The sequence below is a fragment of the Seriola lalandi genome, unplaced genomic scaffold (assembly GCF_002814215.2).
Source record: "Seriola lalandi dorsalis isolate HSWRI2012SDOR001 ecotype SW California unplaced genomic scaffold, Sedor1 jcf7180002054178, whole genome shotgun sequence".
Classification (NCBI taxonomy): Eukaryota; Metazoa; Chordata; class Actinopteri; order Carangiformes; family Carangidae; genus Seriola; species Seriola lalandi.
This window is the reverse complement of record NW_019524731.1, coordinates 184,451-203,991: the sequence shown is the minus strand read 5'-3', so window position 1 is coordinate 203,991 and position 19,541 is coordinate 184,451. Positions and strand designations below refer to the sequence as shown.

The 19,541-nt window shown below is 39.2% G+C and overlaps 2 protein-coding genes across 3 annotated transcripts in view; both read right to left on the bottom strand.

Annotated features, from left to right (window-relative positions):
• Window positions 1-689: 689 nt before the first annotated feature.
• Window positions 690-4,721, bottom strand: cav4b (caveolin 4b). Its single transcript, XM_023403690.1, has 4 exons — window positions 4,535-4,721; window positions 3,709-3,947; window positions 2,377-2,564; window positions 690-1,134 (listed from the first exon to the last, which is right to left on the bottom strand). The coding sequence occupies exons 2-4, from the start codon at window positions 3,940-3,942 to the stop codon at window positions 945-947; spliced, it is 612 nt and encodes a 203-aa protein (XP_023259458.1). The 5' UTR covers window positions 3,943-3,947; window positions 4,535-4,721; the 3' UTR covers window positions 690-944.
• Window positions 4,722-6,101: 1,380 nt separating this feature from the next.
• Window positions 6,102-19,541, bottom strand: part of arhgap4b (Rho GTPase activating protein 4b) — a 33,787-nt gene continuing 20,347 nt past the window's right edge. For both annotated transcript variants that reach the window (XM_023403694.2, XM_023403695.2), the window contains exons 14-24: window positions 19,411-19,471; window positions 19,176-19,253; window positions 18,261-18,389; window positions 17,465-17,570; window positions 17,061-17,288; window positions 14,972-15,027; window positions 14,330-14,501; window positions 12,331-12,435; window positions 12,010-12,117; window positions 10,714-10,816; window positions 6,102-8,806 (exon numbers count right to left, since the gene is read on the bottom strand). In XM_023403694.2, the coding sequence (XP_023259462.1) occupies window positions 8,600-8,806; window positions 10,714-10,816; window positions 12,010-12,117; window positions 12,331-12,435; window positions 14,330-14,501; window positions 14,972-15,027; window positions 17,061-17,288; window positions 17,465-17,570; window positions 18,261-18,389; window positions 19,176-19,253; window positions 19,411-19,471 (1,353 nt within the window). In that variant the 3' untranslated portion in view covers window positions 6,102-8,599. The remainder of the gene's footprint in view (window positions 8,807-10,713; window positions 10,817-12,009; window positions 12,118-12,330; window positions 12,436-14,329; window positions 14,502-14,971; window positions 15,028-17,060; window positions 17,289-17,464; window positions 17,571-18,260; window positions 18,390-19,175; window positions 19,254-19,410; window positions 19,472-19,541) is intronic.

Genomic DNA, 19,541 nt, shown 5'->3' with positions numbered 1-19,541 from the left:
AGGCAATGCATTGATGTAAAATTAGGTATATTTCCTTAACTCAAATCATCAAAAAGCAACAGAGAGAAAGCCATAGAATCTATTAGTGTAACATTAACAATTATTTTCCTCATTAGATATTCAGTAATCGATTAATTAATCTTTTTTTTTTTTTTTAAACAATTAATCATTTTGTAGTATTTATTTATTTATATTAACTTTGTTTGTTGGGGTTGGGAAAAAAAAACAATTTGTTAACAAAAAGAATTTTAACAAAAAGTACAAAAATATATACGTAGTTCCTTAACAAATACATGATAATCATCAAATTGTTAAACACCAAAAAATGGAAATAACACAACCATGAACAAACAGAAATGAAAATTAAAAAAAAAAAATTTAATTAAAAATTATAATATAAAAAAAACAAACAAAAACAAACCATCAGTCAGCCAATGGTAAAACATATCAGTTACAGACATTTACAATTATTGGTCTTTAAAATGTTAGAAAACAGGGGGGGAAAACACCTTTACAGTTTTCCAAACAGTATTTTGCATCATGTGTTTGAAATTGATTAACTAATTACCAGAATTGTACATTTCTGCTGGACTTAGCTCTGGCATTTAGTACTGATTGATTGACTGATTCAATTTTTTTTCTAGACTATGTATGTCTGTTTGGTAAAACAAAACAAACATGCTCAAGGATTTGTTTGATATTAATTTTATTGATACAATTGATACAATTTTAAACAGAATCACCTCTGAGGTCAGTGTAAAATGAAAGGCAATAATGATATTTTTTAGGAATTGGCTTTACATGTAGAAAACATATCAAATAGCAGTAACATTACCAGCTTGCAGAACTGTGCCAATTTAATAACAAAAAAACAAAAATTTTAATTAAATTCTCTCACTCTCTCTCAATCACTCAGTCACTCACTTATTCAGTATCACTGTGTCTCACACGCCTACAGCCTCTTTGTCCCTCATTAGATGCCAGTCCTTGTTAGACAGTGAAAGGGCGATTTGGCTGCAGCAGAGTGCGACAGACATACAAAAGGGAGAGATAACCACGTTCAGAGCACACATACACAGGGACCGCAGGCATGGAAGGAAGGTGTTGCTCAGCTGTATGCAAGGCACCACAAACCTAGGGAGAGAGAAAAGGAGATTCAAATGGCTGTGTCAAACTCTCTCTCTGTCAGGAGAGATGCACAGAGGAGAAGCGACAGAAAGAGATCGATTGAGATGTAATTTGTAAATGGTTAAGGATGTAACTCATAGTGAAGACCCTGTCGCCTAAGGTCAGGTGTGTGTGATGGTTTATAGACCAATGTTCCACCTTCTAAATCAAAAATCCCAGAGTAAGGTAACCACAGTTGCAACTCTAATGCATACTCAAACAGGTTGTTGATTTCTATATTGTGTGGTAATATGATAAGTAATGGCAGTACCTTTGTGTGTTTTTAACAGTGTGACAAATGGATATTTAATCATTTTACTGTTCCCCATAAAAAAAAAAAAAACAAGTTGTTGCTTGAAGTCATTTAGTTTATCCAAAACAATCTTCCCAACAGTTTCTCTCCTGTCACTTGGCAGAAAAGTTTATTTTTCTTTGCTCTCATCACATTGTATCAGTAACAACCAGTTTGGTTTCCTTGATCATTCAGATAAGATCAAAGGACCAGCTCTACTACGGTTTTTGAAAGAGGAGGGATAAAGCATTAAATCTCACAGGAGCATGATGGAGTGCTGCTCAGGAGAAATAGAGAAATAGAGAATAAAAGAATGAGTTAAAGGAATAGCTTGGTGTGGTTGGCAGATTGTGTGACCTTTGAACAGGTTACTTGTTTCCAGTCTTTCTGCTAAACTAAGCTAATCTCTCTCCCGGCTACAGTTTCATATTTAGCGAACAGAAATGAGAGTGGTATTAATCTTCTCATGTAACTCTTTGCAAGCGGAGGGAGAAAATGCATTTCCCAATATGTCAAACTATTCTTTTAACCAAAAAAGTAAAAAAAAATAGTGAATGAAAGAGAATCTTATTTTGAGTCATTTCAAGTATGACACTTTTACGTAAGGAAGGAATGTATTGTCTTCCCAACCACCTTGACTGTTGTTCAAGCAGAACGATCAGTTCAAAGAAATCACCTTCGACTCTGGGAAACTGGGGCAAGTTATGTTTATAAAATTTTATGAAATTTTATTGACTGAGAGATTAATCAGCATAATGATATTAGACAGATTCATAATCGTTGATGATGGGTTGCAAGTGAACATTACTTAATTCAAAGTGGTCACAAGGCACCCATAAGTTAAGATTAACTGCGGTTTCATAGTGTATCTTCTGTGGTAATGTGGTGAATTAGTCTCAGTAATGTTTCCGGCGTACCAGACGTGTAGACAAGCGAGAACGGCCAGGAAGATGCCACAGAGGAGAGCGAAGGGCACGGCGAACAGCAGGGTGAGGCAGCGGTACGTCCAGACGCGAGCACTCTCAAAGCCAGTGACACTGTAAATCCACACTTGGTCTATGCTCCGAGGTGTAGCAGGTTCTGCCAGCACGTCACTGACCTCCACCTACAGACAGGAAACAAGAGTCAAGTCAAATTAGTTTATTTACAGAGCAAAAAAAAAAAAAAAACAAGTGCTGACTGAGGTGTTTGCAGCTTCAGGTGAGACAGGGATTACTGCCTCACTCTCACATAAAGAGAATTACAGTAGACATGAATTAAAAGCATATAAGAAAGTCTCCAGATCAGGGGCCTAAGAAAATCGACCACACTATTTGCAGGACTGATTGTGAGGACCTCTGTCATACTATCATTTAGCTGGAGAACAGTTTGGACCATGAAACATTTGGCACCACCAAGACAACTTAGAAGTGGCTGCATGTCATCAGCATTGCAAAGGGATGTTATATTTTCTAAATTTTATAAAATCTGAACTGAAGCTGATCTTTGCAACAGAAAAGAATGATCTAATCCAGGGCCCTGAATGCTGAGACACAGGAGATGTCCAAAAAAAAAATCTAGAGAAAGTGTGACCTGTGCTGGAAGAAGTCCTACAATACAAAAAAGTGCTTCAGACAGTTATTTAAATGAAACCAGCTGAGAGGTTTAGAGGGAATATGACCCACAGCAACAAACATGTGAAACATAAGAAGCTCAAAGAGGACATCGCTTTCCTCTAAGACATTTGGTATTGTATTTTATAATGTTTCGTATGATTTTTAATGTAAAATCTTACTGTAAAAAGTAACCACAGCTATCATATAAAAGTATGGCAGTAAAATACAAGTACCTCAACATTGTACCTGAGTACATGTGCTTCATTAACTTATTATAATCCACCACAGGTAGGAAGCCATATGTTTCCCTCAGCAGAGCTGACTCAGTAATGTGGTGCATCCTGAGGTGTGACTGGAATTTCTCCGAAATATTCTTGTGATTTAAAATACAATGGACAAGTTGTGAGAACACGACTTAGTCCAGGACTTTGAACACAACTCTGAGATTGACCAGTAGTGTTTAATTACAGTTGGATGAAGGAGGCTGCGATCAATGAAGAGTGCAAAAAGAGATCTATCAATGACAGAAGTGTAGAAAAGTCAATGTTCAACATCACTTCAGTAAAAGAATAAGCTATGACCTCCGAGGCAAAGATCATTTTGGTGAGACGAAATTGATTTTAAAACATTCAGTTTTGGCACATAATATAAGACCTGTAGGTGCTTGTTGATGCCGTAAGGGTCCCTGTTGACAGGATGGGTGGGTGTGGGTGTGGGTGTAGCAGGCGCTGTGGGAGGGCTCGGAGGTTTGGGCGCTGGAGTCGGGGCTTTGGAAGCAAACTCTGGAGGAGGAGGAGGAGTGGTCATCTGCTCTCCTCCTCCGTCATCTTCCTCGCTGTCGTCATCGATCTTACACTCCACAAGACAGTCGTCACTCACCATCATCATCCTCACTGCAGGAAGGGAGCACATGCCAGTTCTCACATGCACGGGAACAGATGAACGTAGACAGTCAAGTATATAGGGATACCTGCTCTCTGATCCTGCTTGTAACTTTAACATTTACACTGTAAAACCAGTGCACACTCGCACACACACATAACACACACTCCCGCAGCAGATTGCAGGCCCTGCAGAGTGTAACAGCGAGCTGAGCACTGGCTCCACCACCTGTTCTTTAGCCCCCAAAAAAGAAGCCATACCAAAATCTGTAAATAGCAGCTGGTAATTTTAAAATTACATTTCAAAAAATGAAACACACAGTGTAGTCATTCAGTGTTAGTGTTCTTTTACTATGATATTTTTTTCTACATGGACTATAGCAATAAGTTAGTTTTGCTGAATTGGAGATCCTGCCTTGGAGTTTTAAATATAGAAAAACAGCCGATTAAAAGACTTTAAATCAGCTTGCACGAATCAGTATACATGAAACAGGTGCTGCAGGGTAACAAAATGTAGTTGCGATGCAGTTGAGAAATCATCGTAGCGGATCCACGACTGGGACAGGAACAGCAGAAATGATGAATCATGTTTGACTTACCTCACTTTAAAAGAGCTTTTTTAATCCTGTATCAGTGACAGAGACGCTTGCAGGGAGATGGGGCAGGGGAGCCCTGCAGAGAGTGCTAATCTAAAATGTCAATAAGATCAGTTCAACCACTTAATCACAATGTCCCTCAGAGCTGATCTGGCTTATAAGAATTCACACAGAGGCAGAAGTGCTAATGTGGCGGTACAGAGCGTCTTACTTGTTTGTGTGTGTGTATTGGGCTGCTTTGGAAGAGGTTATTTTCGGAAGGAGGAGTGGATGGGTCTAAAAGATCTTGTTACAGCATTGGGGTCCTGTCTTAAAACAGAAACTGAGACAATGAACAACACACACACACACACAAACACACACACACACGCACACACACACACACACACACACACACACACACACACGCATACCGGTAGTTCAGTGGACAAGTCTAAATTCATGATTCCTGAATGCTGAATTGCATTTGACACAGTGATGAGTCAGAGAACAGCAGTGGCGGATCTAGATGGTTGTACATGGGTTGGCAACAGGTTACGGTTTGGTAGCCTGGGGGGGCAGAGGGCCATCTTGTCTCTCTGTCTCCATCTGTCCCCCCATAGTTTCTGTCTCATCTTCCTCATCCATCTCTCCTCTCTCCTCTGTCTCTCAGCTCCTCATCTCTTGAATGCGTCAGTATGAAACATGAATGCTGCTGTACAATGACTTCAATATCTAATATTAGTAAGGCCACTTCTAAATGTATTTATTTTCTTATATTTTCTTTTTCTTAAAACAATCAGTGTTGTGTCACTGACACCGCAGTTTTAAGGTTCTGTATAGTTGCCACAAGATCTTAACCACAATGCATTCCTTCGTTCCTAAAACGTCAGGATTAACGTTCCCTAAAGGTTCCTATCCTTTTTGGTTTATGACCTTTCAAAACAAAGCTATGTGTCTTTATGACCCCTTGGCCTTGACACAGGTTACATTACAAGTTTTGAGCAGTTCAACCAAATAGTGATGTTCCCTTCTCAGACTGGTTCATTTGAAGAGGGATAACGTTCCATTATTTTGTGAGAATGAAGCAAAGATTAGAGAAAAGACGCCTCAGATTTACCCTTAGAGGCTCCTGACTCACATGCTGAGGATCACATGACGACGCAGCCACTTCGGTTCAACACTGCAACAGTGCATTTGTTGATATCAATTAAGATCAGGACTCAATAAACCGTACAGGCTGTTCCAAGTCACATCTAGAGATGGACTGAAGTTTCTTGGTATGAACGCACCAGCTCTGTGAGATAACTGTTCACGCTCAGATTAACCCCCTTAAAATCCTCACCTTATCCAGTTTAGCAGTAGTAACATTCATGACTGAGTTGGTTTGCCTTTAACTTTAATCAAGCCCTGCAGATGGAGCTGCACTTTGCTCTGATTGTGCCAATTTGACAGTAATGTTTCTGCTATTTATTGCCAGTTTCAGTGCTGGACAGCTTACGGACTCAGTGACGACTGAATATTGCATTATTTTACTATTAGTTTTAGGAGCTGAAAAACTTTTAAGTAGTTTAAGTACACTGACAACCTCTTAATCATTCATCACTTTATTGTCTTTATTGTATTCTTTTTTTTTTTTTACCACATATACAATTGGACACAGTAAATTTAGTGACATCATCAAACAGTGATCCAGAATAACAGGGTGTTTTTAATCATAGAAGAAGAATCAGTATTTAAAAAAAATGATTCTGCTTCTATGTTTCCAATACTGAAACACAACAGAGGGGAGATGCCATACAGAAAAACATTTCCAATGCTTTTGGAGTCAAAGGAATTGCACACCTCACTGCAAAAATCCTGAAACATACATTTGGATGGGACCTGTGGATGGTGCTAGATATATAGTCAGGGGGGCCAAAATGTGTGGATGAATGAGACAAGAGTTTCGATTGTGGCTCCGAAATGTCGCCGTTGCATTCACAGTTTAAACCAGAGGAAATCATTTAATCCTCTCTGATACGGGGGCCATTTTGGCTCTTGAGGCTAGGGCACAGTTTCCAGTTGAAGAGTAAGTCAACCAAAGCCCTGAGTGGAAAAAAAAATCTCTTACTTATTCCTTCAAAGCCAAACCTGAGTTAGCCAGTCTCTAACTCTGCAAAAGCCCTGAGAGTTGGCCTGCGCATCAGGCCATGTGTCACATATTAAGGGGAATGTGTGTTTCATCTGTGTCTGTGTGCTAACACTGCATGCTGCTATTAAATACTGACCTCACTGCTTACAGTTTTCTCAGTAATCTATGGAGCCTCACAGTGTTCAGTATTAAATACATAAATAAATAAATATTAAATTAAAAAACACTAATAACTTGTGAAATAATTTAAGCCATTATTCAAACTGAACTCATTATTCTTCTCATTACAATATTTTTTATAGGAGTTCATTTTTATTTCATAATAGAAATATTTATTTCAAAATGAAAAGTCAGATTTTATTTTATAAACATATTTTCCTTAGTAACACTTTCATGCCACTTTTTATTGAATGCTACCATTTTTTATGTTATCACCATGCTCTTACCTTTTAGCAAATCACATAAATCCCGATCTTTGAGTTACCAAGCTCAACAACTGCTATCAGTTAGCCAGTTAGTTTCTGTTAGTTAGAGCAACAACGAAGTGAAAGTAATTCTGAGCAGAACAAAAAACTAGCTGCTACAGTAAATAAAAACAGTACAGACAGAGAAACGAACATCTCCCCCCATGGCTTTGTTTTTAAGCCTTAGCTTAGCAAGGCTTCACATGCTACCTACCTTCATTGCTAACTAGTTTGGATTAATCCAAGTGAAGAACCATTGTTAACGGTAGCAGCTAAGATTAGCTAGTTAATCCAGAGTTACTTCTGCCACTTTTGTTTGCTAGATAGCTGAATAACATCGCTATCATAAATTCTTTAGTTTGATGCTAATTAAAAAGCTAGCAACAGCTGTTAGCCGGCTAGATAGGCAGCATGAGCTAAAAGAGGTTTAGCTTCTGGGTTTGCGTACTGTGTTTATTTAAAGCAACAACCTCTAGTTGGTTTATTTATAATGATGTTGGTATTTTTGCCCTAGCTAGCAAGTGCTAACTGGCTAAATTTGGTAGTAACAGTTGAGCAGGGGATGTATGAAGGGGATAGGGCGGTGACAACACCACTGTTATGAAAAGTGACATTATTAAACAAAATATGACATAAAATAAAACTGTTATTGGGAAAAATCCCGGTATGAAATACAACCTGACATTTGTGAAAGGGCGTTTTAAAATACACATATTTGTAATTACATAAAAATGATATCCTATAAGATATTATTACGTAAATGAATGATGAGTTAATTTTTAACAATTTCCTTAGTTATTTAACAATTTTTGGTAAATATATATTTTACACAAGTTATTCATATGATTCTTCATTGTATAATGTCTTATTTATTTAATATTGAACACTTTAGGGTTCCATAAACATCTTTCTGGATCACATTTTTAAACATAATATGAAGAGTTTAAACCTATCAGGTCTTTTCAAGTGAAATAAAGGTGAAGAAGAATAAGATAATAAGATGTAAAGGCACTCCTAGACACAGGCCCCAGATCAGCTGTTATTTTAAAATAAAGAAAACATTATAAGGAGAGCTGGTCTCAGACCTGCCACTAGGGGGCAGCATAAGTCTTTTGTTATTTTTGATGTAAGCATCATGGCGACCACTTCTAAAAGTCAATCTGGTGATATCACTGGTGATGTCACATCCCTGATTCTCCAAAAAATTGCAAAAGCCTGGAGAACAAAAAGAGACCAGAACATAAAAACCAGCTGGAAAACAGACACACTGGACGTACAGTAACACGGCACCGAGACTAGTGGCACTATGAGATGGCAGAGACGCAAATATTATACACGTGTCGAAAAAATAAATCAATATCTTCACCAAATGCATCATTGTCATCAGTGTAATCATCATCGTTATCATTATCATTATCATTATCATTATCATTATCATCATCATCGTCGTTGAACAATAAATCAGTGATTCCAGTCATCCTCTCCTCTCTCTCAGTCCATCGGTCGGAAAAGGGCCCGTCCTCTGAGGCCGAATCCTACTTTTTTGGCAGCGGGGGCAGCTTGAGGAAGAGCAGAAGAGGAAGAAGAGGGAGCAGGGGGAGCAGGGGCAGCAGGGGTGGCGAGGGCGGACGCCTGGAGAGGAGGCTGGCGTGACAGGAGCTCCTTGAACACTGAGTTCATCTGACGGCTGATCATCTCCTGAGAGAGCAAGAGGAGGAACAGCAAACATCAAGGGAGAGACACGCGGAAGATAATTAAAATGTAAAGCCTGACCTAGATGACTCCTCCTGACTGAACCTGACCTGATGTTAAGGTGCGTTCTGAAATCAGTGCACTGATCTACACGTATTAAACTGTTTTACAACTGCGTTTGCTCATTTTTCAGGATAATGTTTAAATGTGCAAAAGAGCCAAACTGACTTGCTAAATTTTCACTTTTAAACACAAAATGTGAAACTTGCAGAAAAAGCAAAAAACACTGAATCACAATCAGTTTTACAATATAGACTCTTCATATAACAACATATTTCACAGCTTAAAATACAGATCACTGAATCAATGCATTTCAATGTGTTTGTAAGCAGCTCTCCTTTTTTTAACGTCGTCACCAAGATAAGCAGCATTGTATTTGGATTATCACTTCTCAATATGTTGCAATGTATTAAGTGTCTGTTACAGTAGTGCAAATGTTTTATGCATTGAAGTATTACTGTAGTTTACTTTGTATTAGAGGATTAAACTTGCAAGTAATTGGAACATTATGGTTCATACAGAACAGGAAAAAATCTAATATAAAGTCAGACTTATCATCTGTATTTACAGCAACACAGATTCAATGATTGATGTTTTCAAAAGTTATTCTTACTCTACATCATTTAAAGTTCAGACTTCTGCCTAAATTGCACATTTTTTTAACAGTGCTACTTGTATTATCTTAAAGAAATTACAGTTTGAGAGCATTATTTGATAAAGATAATTTTATTCTAACATGCAGCAATGATTACAAATGAGTGCTAAACATACACAAAGCTGTGATGCTCTGATAAACCCATTGCATGATGTGTTGGTTAGTCTGCTGCAGAGTTTTGCAAACTGAACCTCTATTGTGAAAACTGAGCACAATCTATTGCAACATGCTGTAATACTGTAGTTCTGCCAGCTGAATGTCCCTGAACCTTTTTTCAAGCCAGCGGGGGAAATGATGTGGTGCTCTAGTTGAAACTGGAGCTTATTATAAAGCTTTTTTTCCCATTCATCTCCAGTCCTGTGCTCATGTGTCTGAGCCTAGCCCAAAGGTCTTTACTATGAACAGAAAAGCCACCCTGCGTTTATACCTCATAAAGAGCGAATCAGTCAAGAAAGTTCACCGGATTATCTACAACATTACATATCAAATATATTCTTATATCCTTGTTCTTTTGTTGTCAGCATCCAAAATTGCTGGCCAGGAACTCTAAAGTCTTGGCAATGCTCAAAGTTACGCTCCCAGCACCCAACAAAGTCTGTTAGATCACATTTTAAGTCAGTTCTTAATTGATTTATTCAACTTCATCTTAGCCAAGAGTCTGTTTGTGCAGCAACACACACACAAATGGGAGGGAAAGGGGATTTCTAAAGAAGTAATATCTATATATTTCTGGTCACTGAGCATAAATACTACAGATATAGCTGCTGTTAGTGGAAAACAGGATGTATCTTCAGCAGTATCAGCACATTTAACCAGAACAAACTGGTGAGACTTCTGAGAAATCTTAGGTAGCTTTGTAGCAAGCAGGGTAACGCCGCCAAATTAGCTTATGAGATAGCACAGTAAGACGTTTACAATATTATCTGAACACCATATCAAAGCTCTGTTCCAAGAAGGTTCAAAGAGAAAAACTTTTTTTCACTCCATGTTGCAGTTGTGAGGGCTTTGTCTTTTATTCAGCAAAGTTGTTAGAAAACTAAAGCAAACCTGCTTTTCACAGCACAGCCATGAAAATCTAATGAACTCCAAGTGAGTGGGTTCTAGGTCCTCACAGGCAGAAGGTCTGCCATAAATGACTTTTTCTTTATTTTGTGACATTTGATTTAAAAGAAATGGTCTAATAGGATGAACTACTAACCTTGTCGACTGGTGCTCTGTCAGCCTGGCCAAATGGAGGTCTGTCTGGGGGTCTGAAGCCTCCCTGTCTCACAGTGTCCAGAGTGTGTCTTCTCTCCTGAGACCTGAAACACAGTTAGAAGGCGATTAGAGATGAGATAGGTTGATAAAAAGATAAAGATGGGTGCTGATTTCCGCTGGTATCCGTTTCATATTTTGGCGAGAGACGTTTTTCATCATCTACTCACTCACATTGAAGTTTGAGAATTTGATCATAGCAACTGTTTCATAATTGAAATGCAGACCAGACTCTCTTTACTCCAGTTTTTCCCCTTTCACAGCCAAATAGCACTTGTGAACACCATGACTAATCCCTCTATTAACAATACTGATGCTATGTACAGGAGTGTTTGTAAGAGCTTTCACAAGCTGGTGTCTCTGGTATGGAGCCATGATGTATTACTTTCATTTTAAACATGCAATAAAAGATTTTCTGGCCACTTGGGGGCAGTGGAAACAAGCTGTAAACGCAACACTGACACGTTATCACCTTATAAAGTGATGTGATACAGCATGGTGAACTTGCTGGATAAGCAGTTACAGAGCAGCAGTCGGATATTCAATCTCCTTTTTGGTTAACCTTTGACTTCGACGAACTTCTGAGGGAAATATCTAGTTGTGTCCAAATTCAGGGGCGGCACCCTTCAGAGGCTGCATTTGAAGACCGACTGCGTCACAGCAGCGTGACCAGGCTGTCCCGTTACCAAGGCTCCTTCAAATGTGGCAGAGAAATGCTGCCTTCTTTTCCCGGGGATCCAACAGGTGGATCCTTCTTGGCCCAACCTATCCCAACATTTATTGCATGCCGGTAATGAAAATAACATGGCAGCAAAGACCGACAGAGAGCCTGAGGTTTACACTTTTTAAAGGGATTGGGTTTCAGCTCAGTTGACACAGAATGGATCTGTGGCAATAGACTGACCCGCAGTGAAGGGCAGGGGGACAGTTATACAGTTGAGCAAAGGGGCTGTGGTCAACTAACACACAATGACACTTATGAGAGCGGTGAGAGTGAACCACAACAGTAAAATTTACCAAAACAATGAGCTGAAAGTAACTATATCATCCATTGTTATCAATCCATCGTTATTTCCCTTTTTTGCCGAATGTTTCCATGTGAATAATATTCATCCCCTGTATCTCAAGAGGATATAAACCTCTGTGTTTTTGAGTGATCCGTCAAGCATGAAGTATTTCCATATGTTATACAGCACATGCATGCAATATGCATTGTGTCTGAGGTGTGTGTCAGTCTTACACTGGCAGGTGTCGTGTGGCGGGGGAGGTTGGCGGCTTTCGACTTGGGCTCCCCTCACTTCCTCTCTGTCTTCCAGGCAACGAAGCGCTGTCGCTGTTCACCCGCATCCTGTCAGGACACACACAGAGACTCAGTAACTTTGTGTTGTGTGAATCATGTGTGTCAGTTTGTCCGTTTAACTGTGTGAAATAATATGGAAGTATAAGACTAGTTTTTAGTATCTAATGCTACATGTGTTTGTTGATATGAATATATTCATATATTGCAATGTGGATTTGATTGTGTGTGTGCGTGTGCGTGTGCGTGTGTGTGTGTGTGTACCGAGTTGTGTTCTCAGTCTGTGGATCTTCTGCTGACAGGTTTCCAGTGCTTCCTCCTCCTCCTCCTCCTCCTCCTCCTCCTTCCTCTCTTTTCCCTCGCTCTGACCTGAGGGAGGAAAAGAAGAGAGAAGAGAGAGAAGATATATTAAGCGTATATTTCATTACAAAAAGTACAACTAGTACAAGTTTAAATATGAGAATATGAGATAAAGACTGAGTGACAAAATAATTGCAGGAGGGAGAAGAAGCAGAATCAAGAGTAAAATAGTCTGACCAGATTTTTTTATATGGAATCTTTTGTAAAAAAAAAAAAGGTGGACAAAATAATCCAAAGTCCTTACAATATAAAAACAAAAGTACCACCTCTCTAAAACTGTTGAGTCTGTGTCAATGTTAATTCAAATTCATGGCAATTTTTGAGACCATGGCTTGCAGCTGTGTTCTATTGTTCAATATTGTATGGTATTGTATGTTATTTAGTCCATCCTCTTTGTATACAGGCTGTACTTTATCTGTATCACATATGACTATGGCCAGAGTTAACTGTGGAAGAGTATAAGGAAATGTGAATTAGATATGCAGTTCAAACACCTACACACAAGAACAGAAAACGAACATTCAAATACTTTTCTCTGATTCTCTCTCCTTCCAGAAACTTTAAAACCATGGCACCCGACCACACACACAAACACAAACACACACACACACATTTTGTGGGCTGGCTTTATTTTTCAGACGTCTGAGAGCTCAGATACAGCATTTCTTTGTAAGTCTGATTTTCCAGTGTTTGCTCCAGTAGCTGCTATTTTCTAACTGCCATGAACCTGGACACAAACTGGCACATGTTAGTTGCTGTAGCAGAAATCCTACCTGCTGCAGAACTGCACATTTTATCAGGTGATTTTAGTATCAGTGATGTTTATTGCTTATTTTCAACATGTCAGAAAAGGAAGAATTAATATCGATTTGAAGGAACAGCTTTACATTTTTGGACATTTCTTGTCAAGAGTTAGAGGAGATTGATGCCAAACCTCCCAAACCTGTAAGATAAATATGAAGCTACAGCCAGCAGCAGAGTTATCTTAGCTTATCTTAGCTTAGCATAAAGACTGGAAACAGAGGGAAACAACGATCCAAAGGCAAAAAAAACCCCAACCAAAACACCTCTAAATCAATCATTAATCAAAATTAAATTTACCAGCAGTGTAAATAATACATTTTGTAGTTTTATTAGGAGTTATGTAGAAAACTATTTCCTATCCCAGAGCAGTGACTCCCAGATGTCACCCCCATCAAGAAGCCAGGCATTTAATCCTGCGTAAACCCATTCATTGCCATTTCTACACCTCAGTTTCTGGATGTGTTAGTTAGTGAGCTTTACAGGTGCTGGTGGGTGGATTATACTTCTGTAAGCCAGGCTAGCTGTTTCCCCCCTGCCTACAATGTTTATGCTAAAATTAGCTAACCGTCTCCTGGTTGTAATGTCACATTTAATGGCAGACAGACATGAGAGTGGCATCGATTTTCTCATCTAACTTAAAGTAAGAAAATCAGCGTATTTCCCATAATATTATATGTTATATCTATGTGTATGAAAAGCATGTAAATTATTTGCAAAATACATTTTGTTGTGTATTTGTGTTCTCACACGGACAGAAAATCAAACTGTTTCTGTTCTGCATATTTAGCCTTTTAACCATCCTGTACCTGTACTTTAAACTGATCTTGGAGCCTCTTTCCCAGTTTTAATTGAATATAACTTGTTCTATTTACTTTCTAATTGTTTTATCAGATTGCTTGTATTTGCCACGAAGGCACTTTTTTTCCCAAAGTGAACGCCATGTCCTGCTGAGGTGTTGTAAGGAGTAAGCCCTAACAAGATTTATTTGTATGAACCAAAGATTGCAACATTTTCTGGACCAGAAGGCAAAAACTGTTGTAAGGAAAGTCATCAGGACAGATGATCTTGACTATTGTACAAAGGTAGAACTGTAACTCACGCTTCCAGCACGCTGATGTACTTGTGAGGGATGAGGCCCTTAACCCCTCCCGCTTCACCTCTCCACCAATCACAGGAGGCCTTGCTGTGAAGGACGAGAAGCTCTCCCTGCTTGAATGACAGTTCTGCTGGAGATCTCGCCACGTAGTCAAACATAGCTACTGCTTCCCACTCTGTACACACACACACATGCACAAACACAGCCTGATTATCAACTCATCAAAATGCATCTTTTTTTTTTAAATGAATCTTATTCATATGATTCATGTGTGCATATGAACCGTGATTTAAAAGGTCATTCAGAATCTAAAAGGGGATAAGTTAGTGATACTTTTATGTATGTGTGGTGAGTGAAGCAAATGGTGAAGCACAAATTTAAGACTAAGGACCAGTCAAATGGGGACAGCTTGCCCAACTGGGGACAAAATCTGTGTCCCCAATTGGGAAGAAGCTGATTTATGGGTCAGTGGGTGATGTTTGGGTTATGTTCAATTTAGAGGTAGGCAAGTAGTGGTTATGGTTATGGTTATGGTTAATGATCGCAAGTCTATTTCATTTCCCCAGTGACCTGTAACAACATGTGTGTGAGTGTGTGTGTGTGAGTGTGTGTGTGTGTGTGTGTGTGTGTACTGTATGCACTCACCATCCTCACTGGGCAGATGCTCAGTCTCTCCATCTCCCTCCTCTGTGATTGGTTCACTGCAGACAGAAAAATGAAAGTCGGTGGTCATGCACAGTTCCTCACGCACCAACTGTCATACCAAACTATTTCTTTCTATAAAACAATTCCTCACTTCACTTGTGCAATTTCACACTAGATGAGTAATGAGTAATACCGCTGTGAGACTTTCCAAATGACCCTTAAAACTGCAGAAAACAAGAAGCCAAATCACCGATAACACTCTGTCATGTGTCAAAAAGTGCATTTTATAAATGTTCAGGAGGAGAACAGAGTTTTATTGAATTCCTTAAAAGCTGATTTGGGGGTGTTAGAGGTTTCCATGGACACTGTCGATAGGCTGGAGGCTTGTGTTCAATTTCAGTGAGCAATCAACTTAATAGTATTAAGCGGTTTTTACACAAAGCATTGCGAGCTGCACAGAAATGCCTTTGGTGTGGCATGAAATTCTGTTTCAAGAGGATGAGCCATAAAAAGGGGGATGAGAGGAAGCTGCTCTACATACTTGGAACCGACAGAGTATTGAACTCTAACATGTAAGCCAGGCTGTAGCTCAGTCATTCATTTACTACAAGTCGTCAGAGGACAGAAATAAGTCGACGTGGTTTTTCAGAACACAGGTTATATTATGTTCAAACATAAATAACAGAGGCCAGCTTTATATTCAAGGTGACTCAAAGGTCCCATATTGTATAAAGTGAGATTTCCATGTCTTTTTTGATTATAAAGCAGCTCTAGTTCTATATTAATACTGTGAAAGTATCAAAGTGCTCAGTCCACAGAGAAATGCACACAGCCTGTATTCAGAGCAGGAGCCTTAAAACGAGCTGTTAGGATTCTGTAACTTTGTGATGTCACAACGAAACACCCACTACACTCAGCCTTTCCCCAAACCTGGCCCCACCCGCACCCACCATCCAACCTATTAGGATTTGGTTTCTCTGAGTGTTTACCTGAAATCTGTTATGTTTTCATTCAATCACTCAGAAAACAGTGAGCCAATCAGAAGAGAGCCTCTGAGCCTCTCATGTGATTGGCTCACCGACCTGTTGTTGCTAGAGCTTCGGAGAGACGCCTGACAGAGGAGATGTAAAACTACATTGAGATGGTTTTTGTGCTTAAAACCACAAATATATCTTCTTATGGATATCAACTTAAAATAAAACACTGTAAAAGTGTAAAACATGGGACCTTTAATCCAACCAGATTTGACCAAATGCATCAACACCATTTTCAAAATTACAAAATGTAGTAAAATGTTATCAGATGAATTAAAATTATAGTGCTAACCAAATGCACCAATTATTAATTCAGTTAAATAATTAGGGTAGAAAAGGCTTTATACTTTTCCCTCCCTTTTCTCCAGTTAGTTAGTAAAACAACAAAAAGCGCTCTAATTTTTTTCCCTGCTTCTATTAGTAGATAAAAGAAATTAAAAGGTCCAAAATGGTGTGAGCAGGCTAACATTGCTCGCGGCGTCTTGCCAGCTAAAAAGCCTTAGCTACTGCTGCTTTCACACAATGTTGTCAGAATGGGGAGAAGAAAAACACATCTTATTCTGATTTGGGAGTGTTCAAGTATTATTCCAAGCTAGTTAGCCCTAATGCTAACTTTGTAGTCACACCAGATAAACAGTCTAAATTAGCTTATTTTTGTTGTGTTATGTATCTGTAGCAGTTCATTACCAAATGAAACCAGATACAAACAAACTTCCTTCTATAAAATTGACTGACTTAATTACAAATACATCACCACTGGCAGTTTGCTGCCATGTTTGTAGCTCTTTTCACCAAGTTGGAGACAGAAACTCCTGATATCTCCAATTAAAAGTTGGAGGCCATCGCTTTATGCTCCATTTATTTATTTAACAATCAATATTATTTTTTGATGTAGTCAGTTATACTTCTGACTTGTCTGAAAACCTCTTATTACATTTTGTCAGTTTCAAAGCTCCACATCTTCTGACTCATCTTTGCAACAATTATATATTGATGTTAACAGCATTTCATCACAACTAATGCAACATTTATATCAGCGACGACTCATCTCTCACCAGTACTCCTGCTCCAGAGTCATGTGCTTCTCGTAGACGGGGCCTGGCAGTTCTGATTGGCTGGGGAAAATGATGTCGTGTTGGAGGATCATAGTTTTGACGAGGTCATTAACCTGTGGCTGCCTAGCAACAGCGTCATCAGAATCCACTCCCCTCAGCAGACTCGGGCCGAAGCAAACAGCCAGGTTGTACGGCTGCATCATGTTCTCATCACTGTACTGAGACACACTGGAAAAACACACACACACACACACAAGCACGCACGCACACGCAAGCAAACACGCACGCACGCAAACACACACACACACACACAATTTTATTTTTGACATGGTTGTAAAATTTTATGACCTTAGCAGATGGTAGAAGTAAAAGAATATCCCACACGGGGGGATGTTGTGGCTTACTGATTGAGGAAAGCGAAAAGGTAACGCATCACGACGAGGAGAGGCCGTGGGAAGGTGGAGACAATCACTTTAATCTGGGCAGCTTTCTCTGTCTCTCCCTCGATTTCTGATCATGACAGAAAGGAAAGAGAAATGCAGCAAGACTTATTATATATTGTGATAAATACTTAGACTTTTGAAGTGAGGGGCGGGTTGATTTGTTAGGCCACTGCCAGTTAATCTGAATATTTATGGGACGTAAACGACCTGCAGGCAGGTTCACAACTTTCGTTATCTGTGCAAATTGTGACTCAGAGTTTCTGCTTTGGAAAACAGATCTGGGTACATGCCTAAAGGAATAACAGTAATGATAAAAGGAGACAGTGAAAGAGATAACAACAGAGAGCAAACAAGACAGTGAGATGCACCAGGAAAGAGAGTTGCACCACCTTGCATCAACAGTACATGTAGCCTATTTGTAAGGGAGAATTTCACAAACTGATGCACAACCACTGATGTGTGAAAGATCAGTGGTGGTGCAGCAAGTATGTAGCTGCACAAAGCCACATTAAAATTAGCAGATTTATATATTTTATATATGCAAAAGAATTTACTCACATTCTACTGTGCATTAGGGCAAGAGCGAGCTTTATCAAGGTTCAGTAAGAACCTGGAAACCAGATTATATTTATATAAATAACTGAAAAAGTAACGGAAAGCAGATGTGAAAACCCAAGTGAAACCAATGTATGATCCGAAATCAGAAACACACACACACAGATTTTGAAGTTACATAAGGAGGAGGGGAGTTTCTTACGGACACACTCCAGAAGCTGAGAGTAGCTGTCGTAAGGGAAGAGAGGAGGCTCAAGGCCCCTGAAGTAAAGCTTCAACACGCCGGCCACAGAGTCCAGGTCACACTCACTGTCTGACAGAGGATCCTCTCCTACAGGGAGGTAAAACAGACATGTATGATGAATATGCCAATGTAAAAACAACAGATTACGTTCTGTTTATCAATTATATTACTTATTCCTTTTCTTTAAACTAACTGTAATCAATATTTCTATAGTAACAATGGATCAAAGGACTGCCTGCATATGAAAGGTTTTCCTCACAGTGACAAACCCACAGAATAAGCACCTGACAACCCTCAGTGCTACTGGGCTCTCAGCTCATTGTTTTGGTTCTACAAACCACAACATTACTGTTGTGATCAACTCTCACTGCTCTCACAACCTCATTTTTGGCTGCAGCAAACTGATTACTGCGGGTTTAAAGTCATGGATGATGTATTTACTCACTGTGATAGGTAATTAGTCACACTATTTGTGATGTTAGTTTTGTGTTTCATTGGGTCAACAGGCATAAACCTCATTAAAAATAATAATAATCGAGTTTTGCATATGCACTTTGTGTGTTTCCAGTATGTTTTGAGGATTCTTACAATTATAAAGCTTTTCTGAGTGTGTGAGGTTTTACTGGCTTCCTCCGGTTGAGCTCTCTTTTATATTTGAGAAAAATCAAACATGGTTTGGAGGTCATTTTTTGACTGACATGAATCCACTGGAGTGGTTAAAATATGTAACAAACGGAAATGTGTTTAACAACATAATTAAAAAATATATTTTATTTTTCTGTTCTCCACCAGAGGAAAAAGTCATGCCGCTTCAGTGGCTCCACTTCACCTTTATTTTGCAGGAAAACACTATTATAAGATGAGGTCACTTACCTCTCTCAAATGCATCTCTAATGAGGTTAACCTCCCGCTGTGACCCTGGAACTCTGAATATTCCTTCATGGTGGAGGCCTGACACACACACACACAAACACACACACATTCATATTACATTAAATGATCATAAATGCCTCATACATATACACAAACGAGTACTTCCACCTACTCATTCTCAGCGTCCAAAGCTCTCTCAGTGTGGCTTAGTGGTTCATCATAAAAAGTGACTCACCGTGAAGGTTTATGAAACGGATGCAGCTTTCAACCACCACAGGAATCTGCTGCCCAGAGCTCTGGAGAAGAAAGACGATTATAGAAGAGGGGAGAAGAGAGTGTTAGAGACAGAAAGGAGAGTGAGGATGG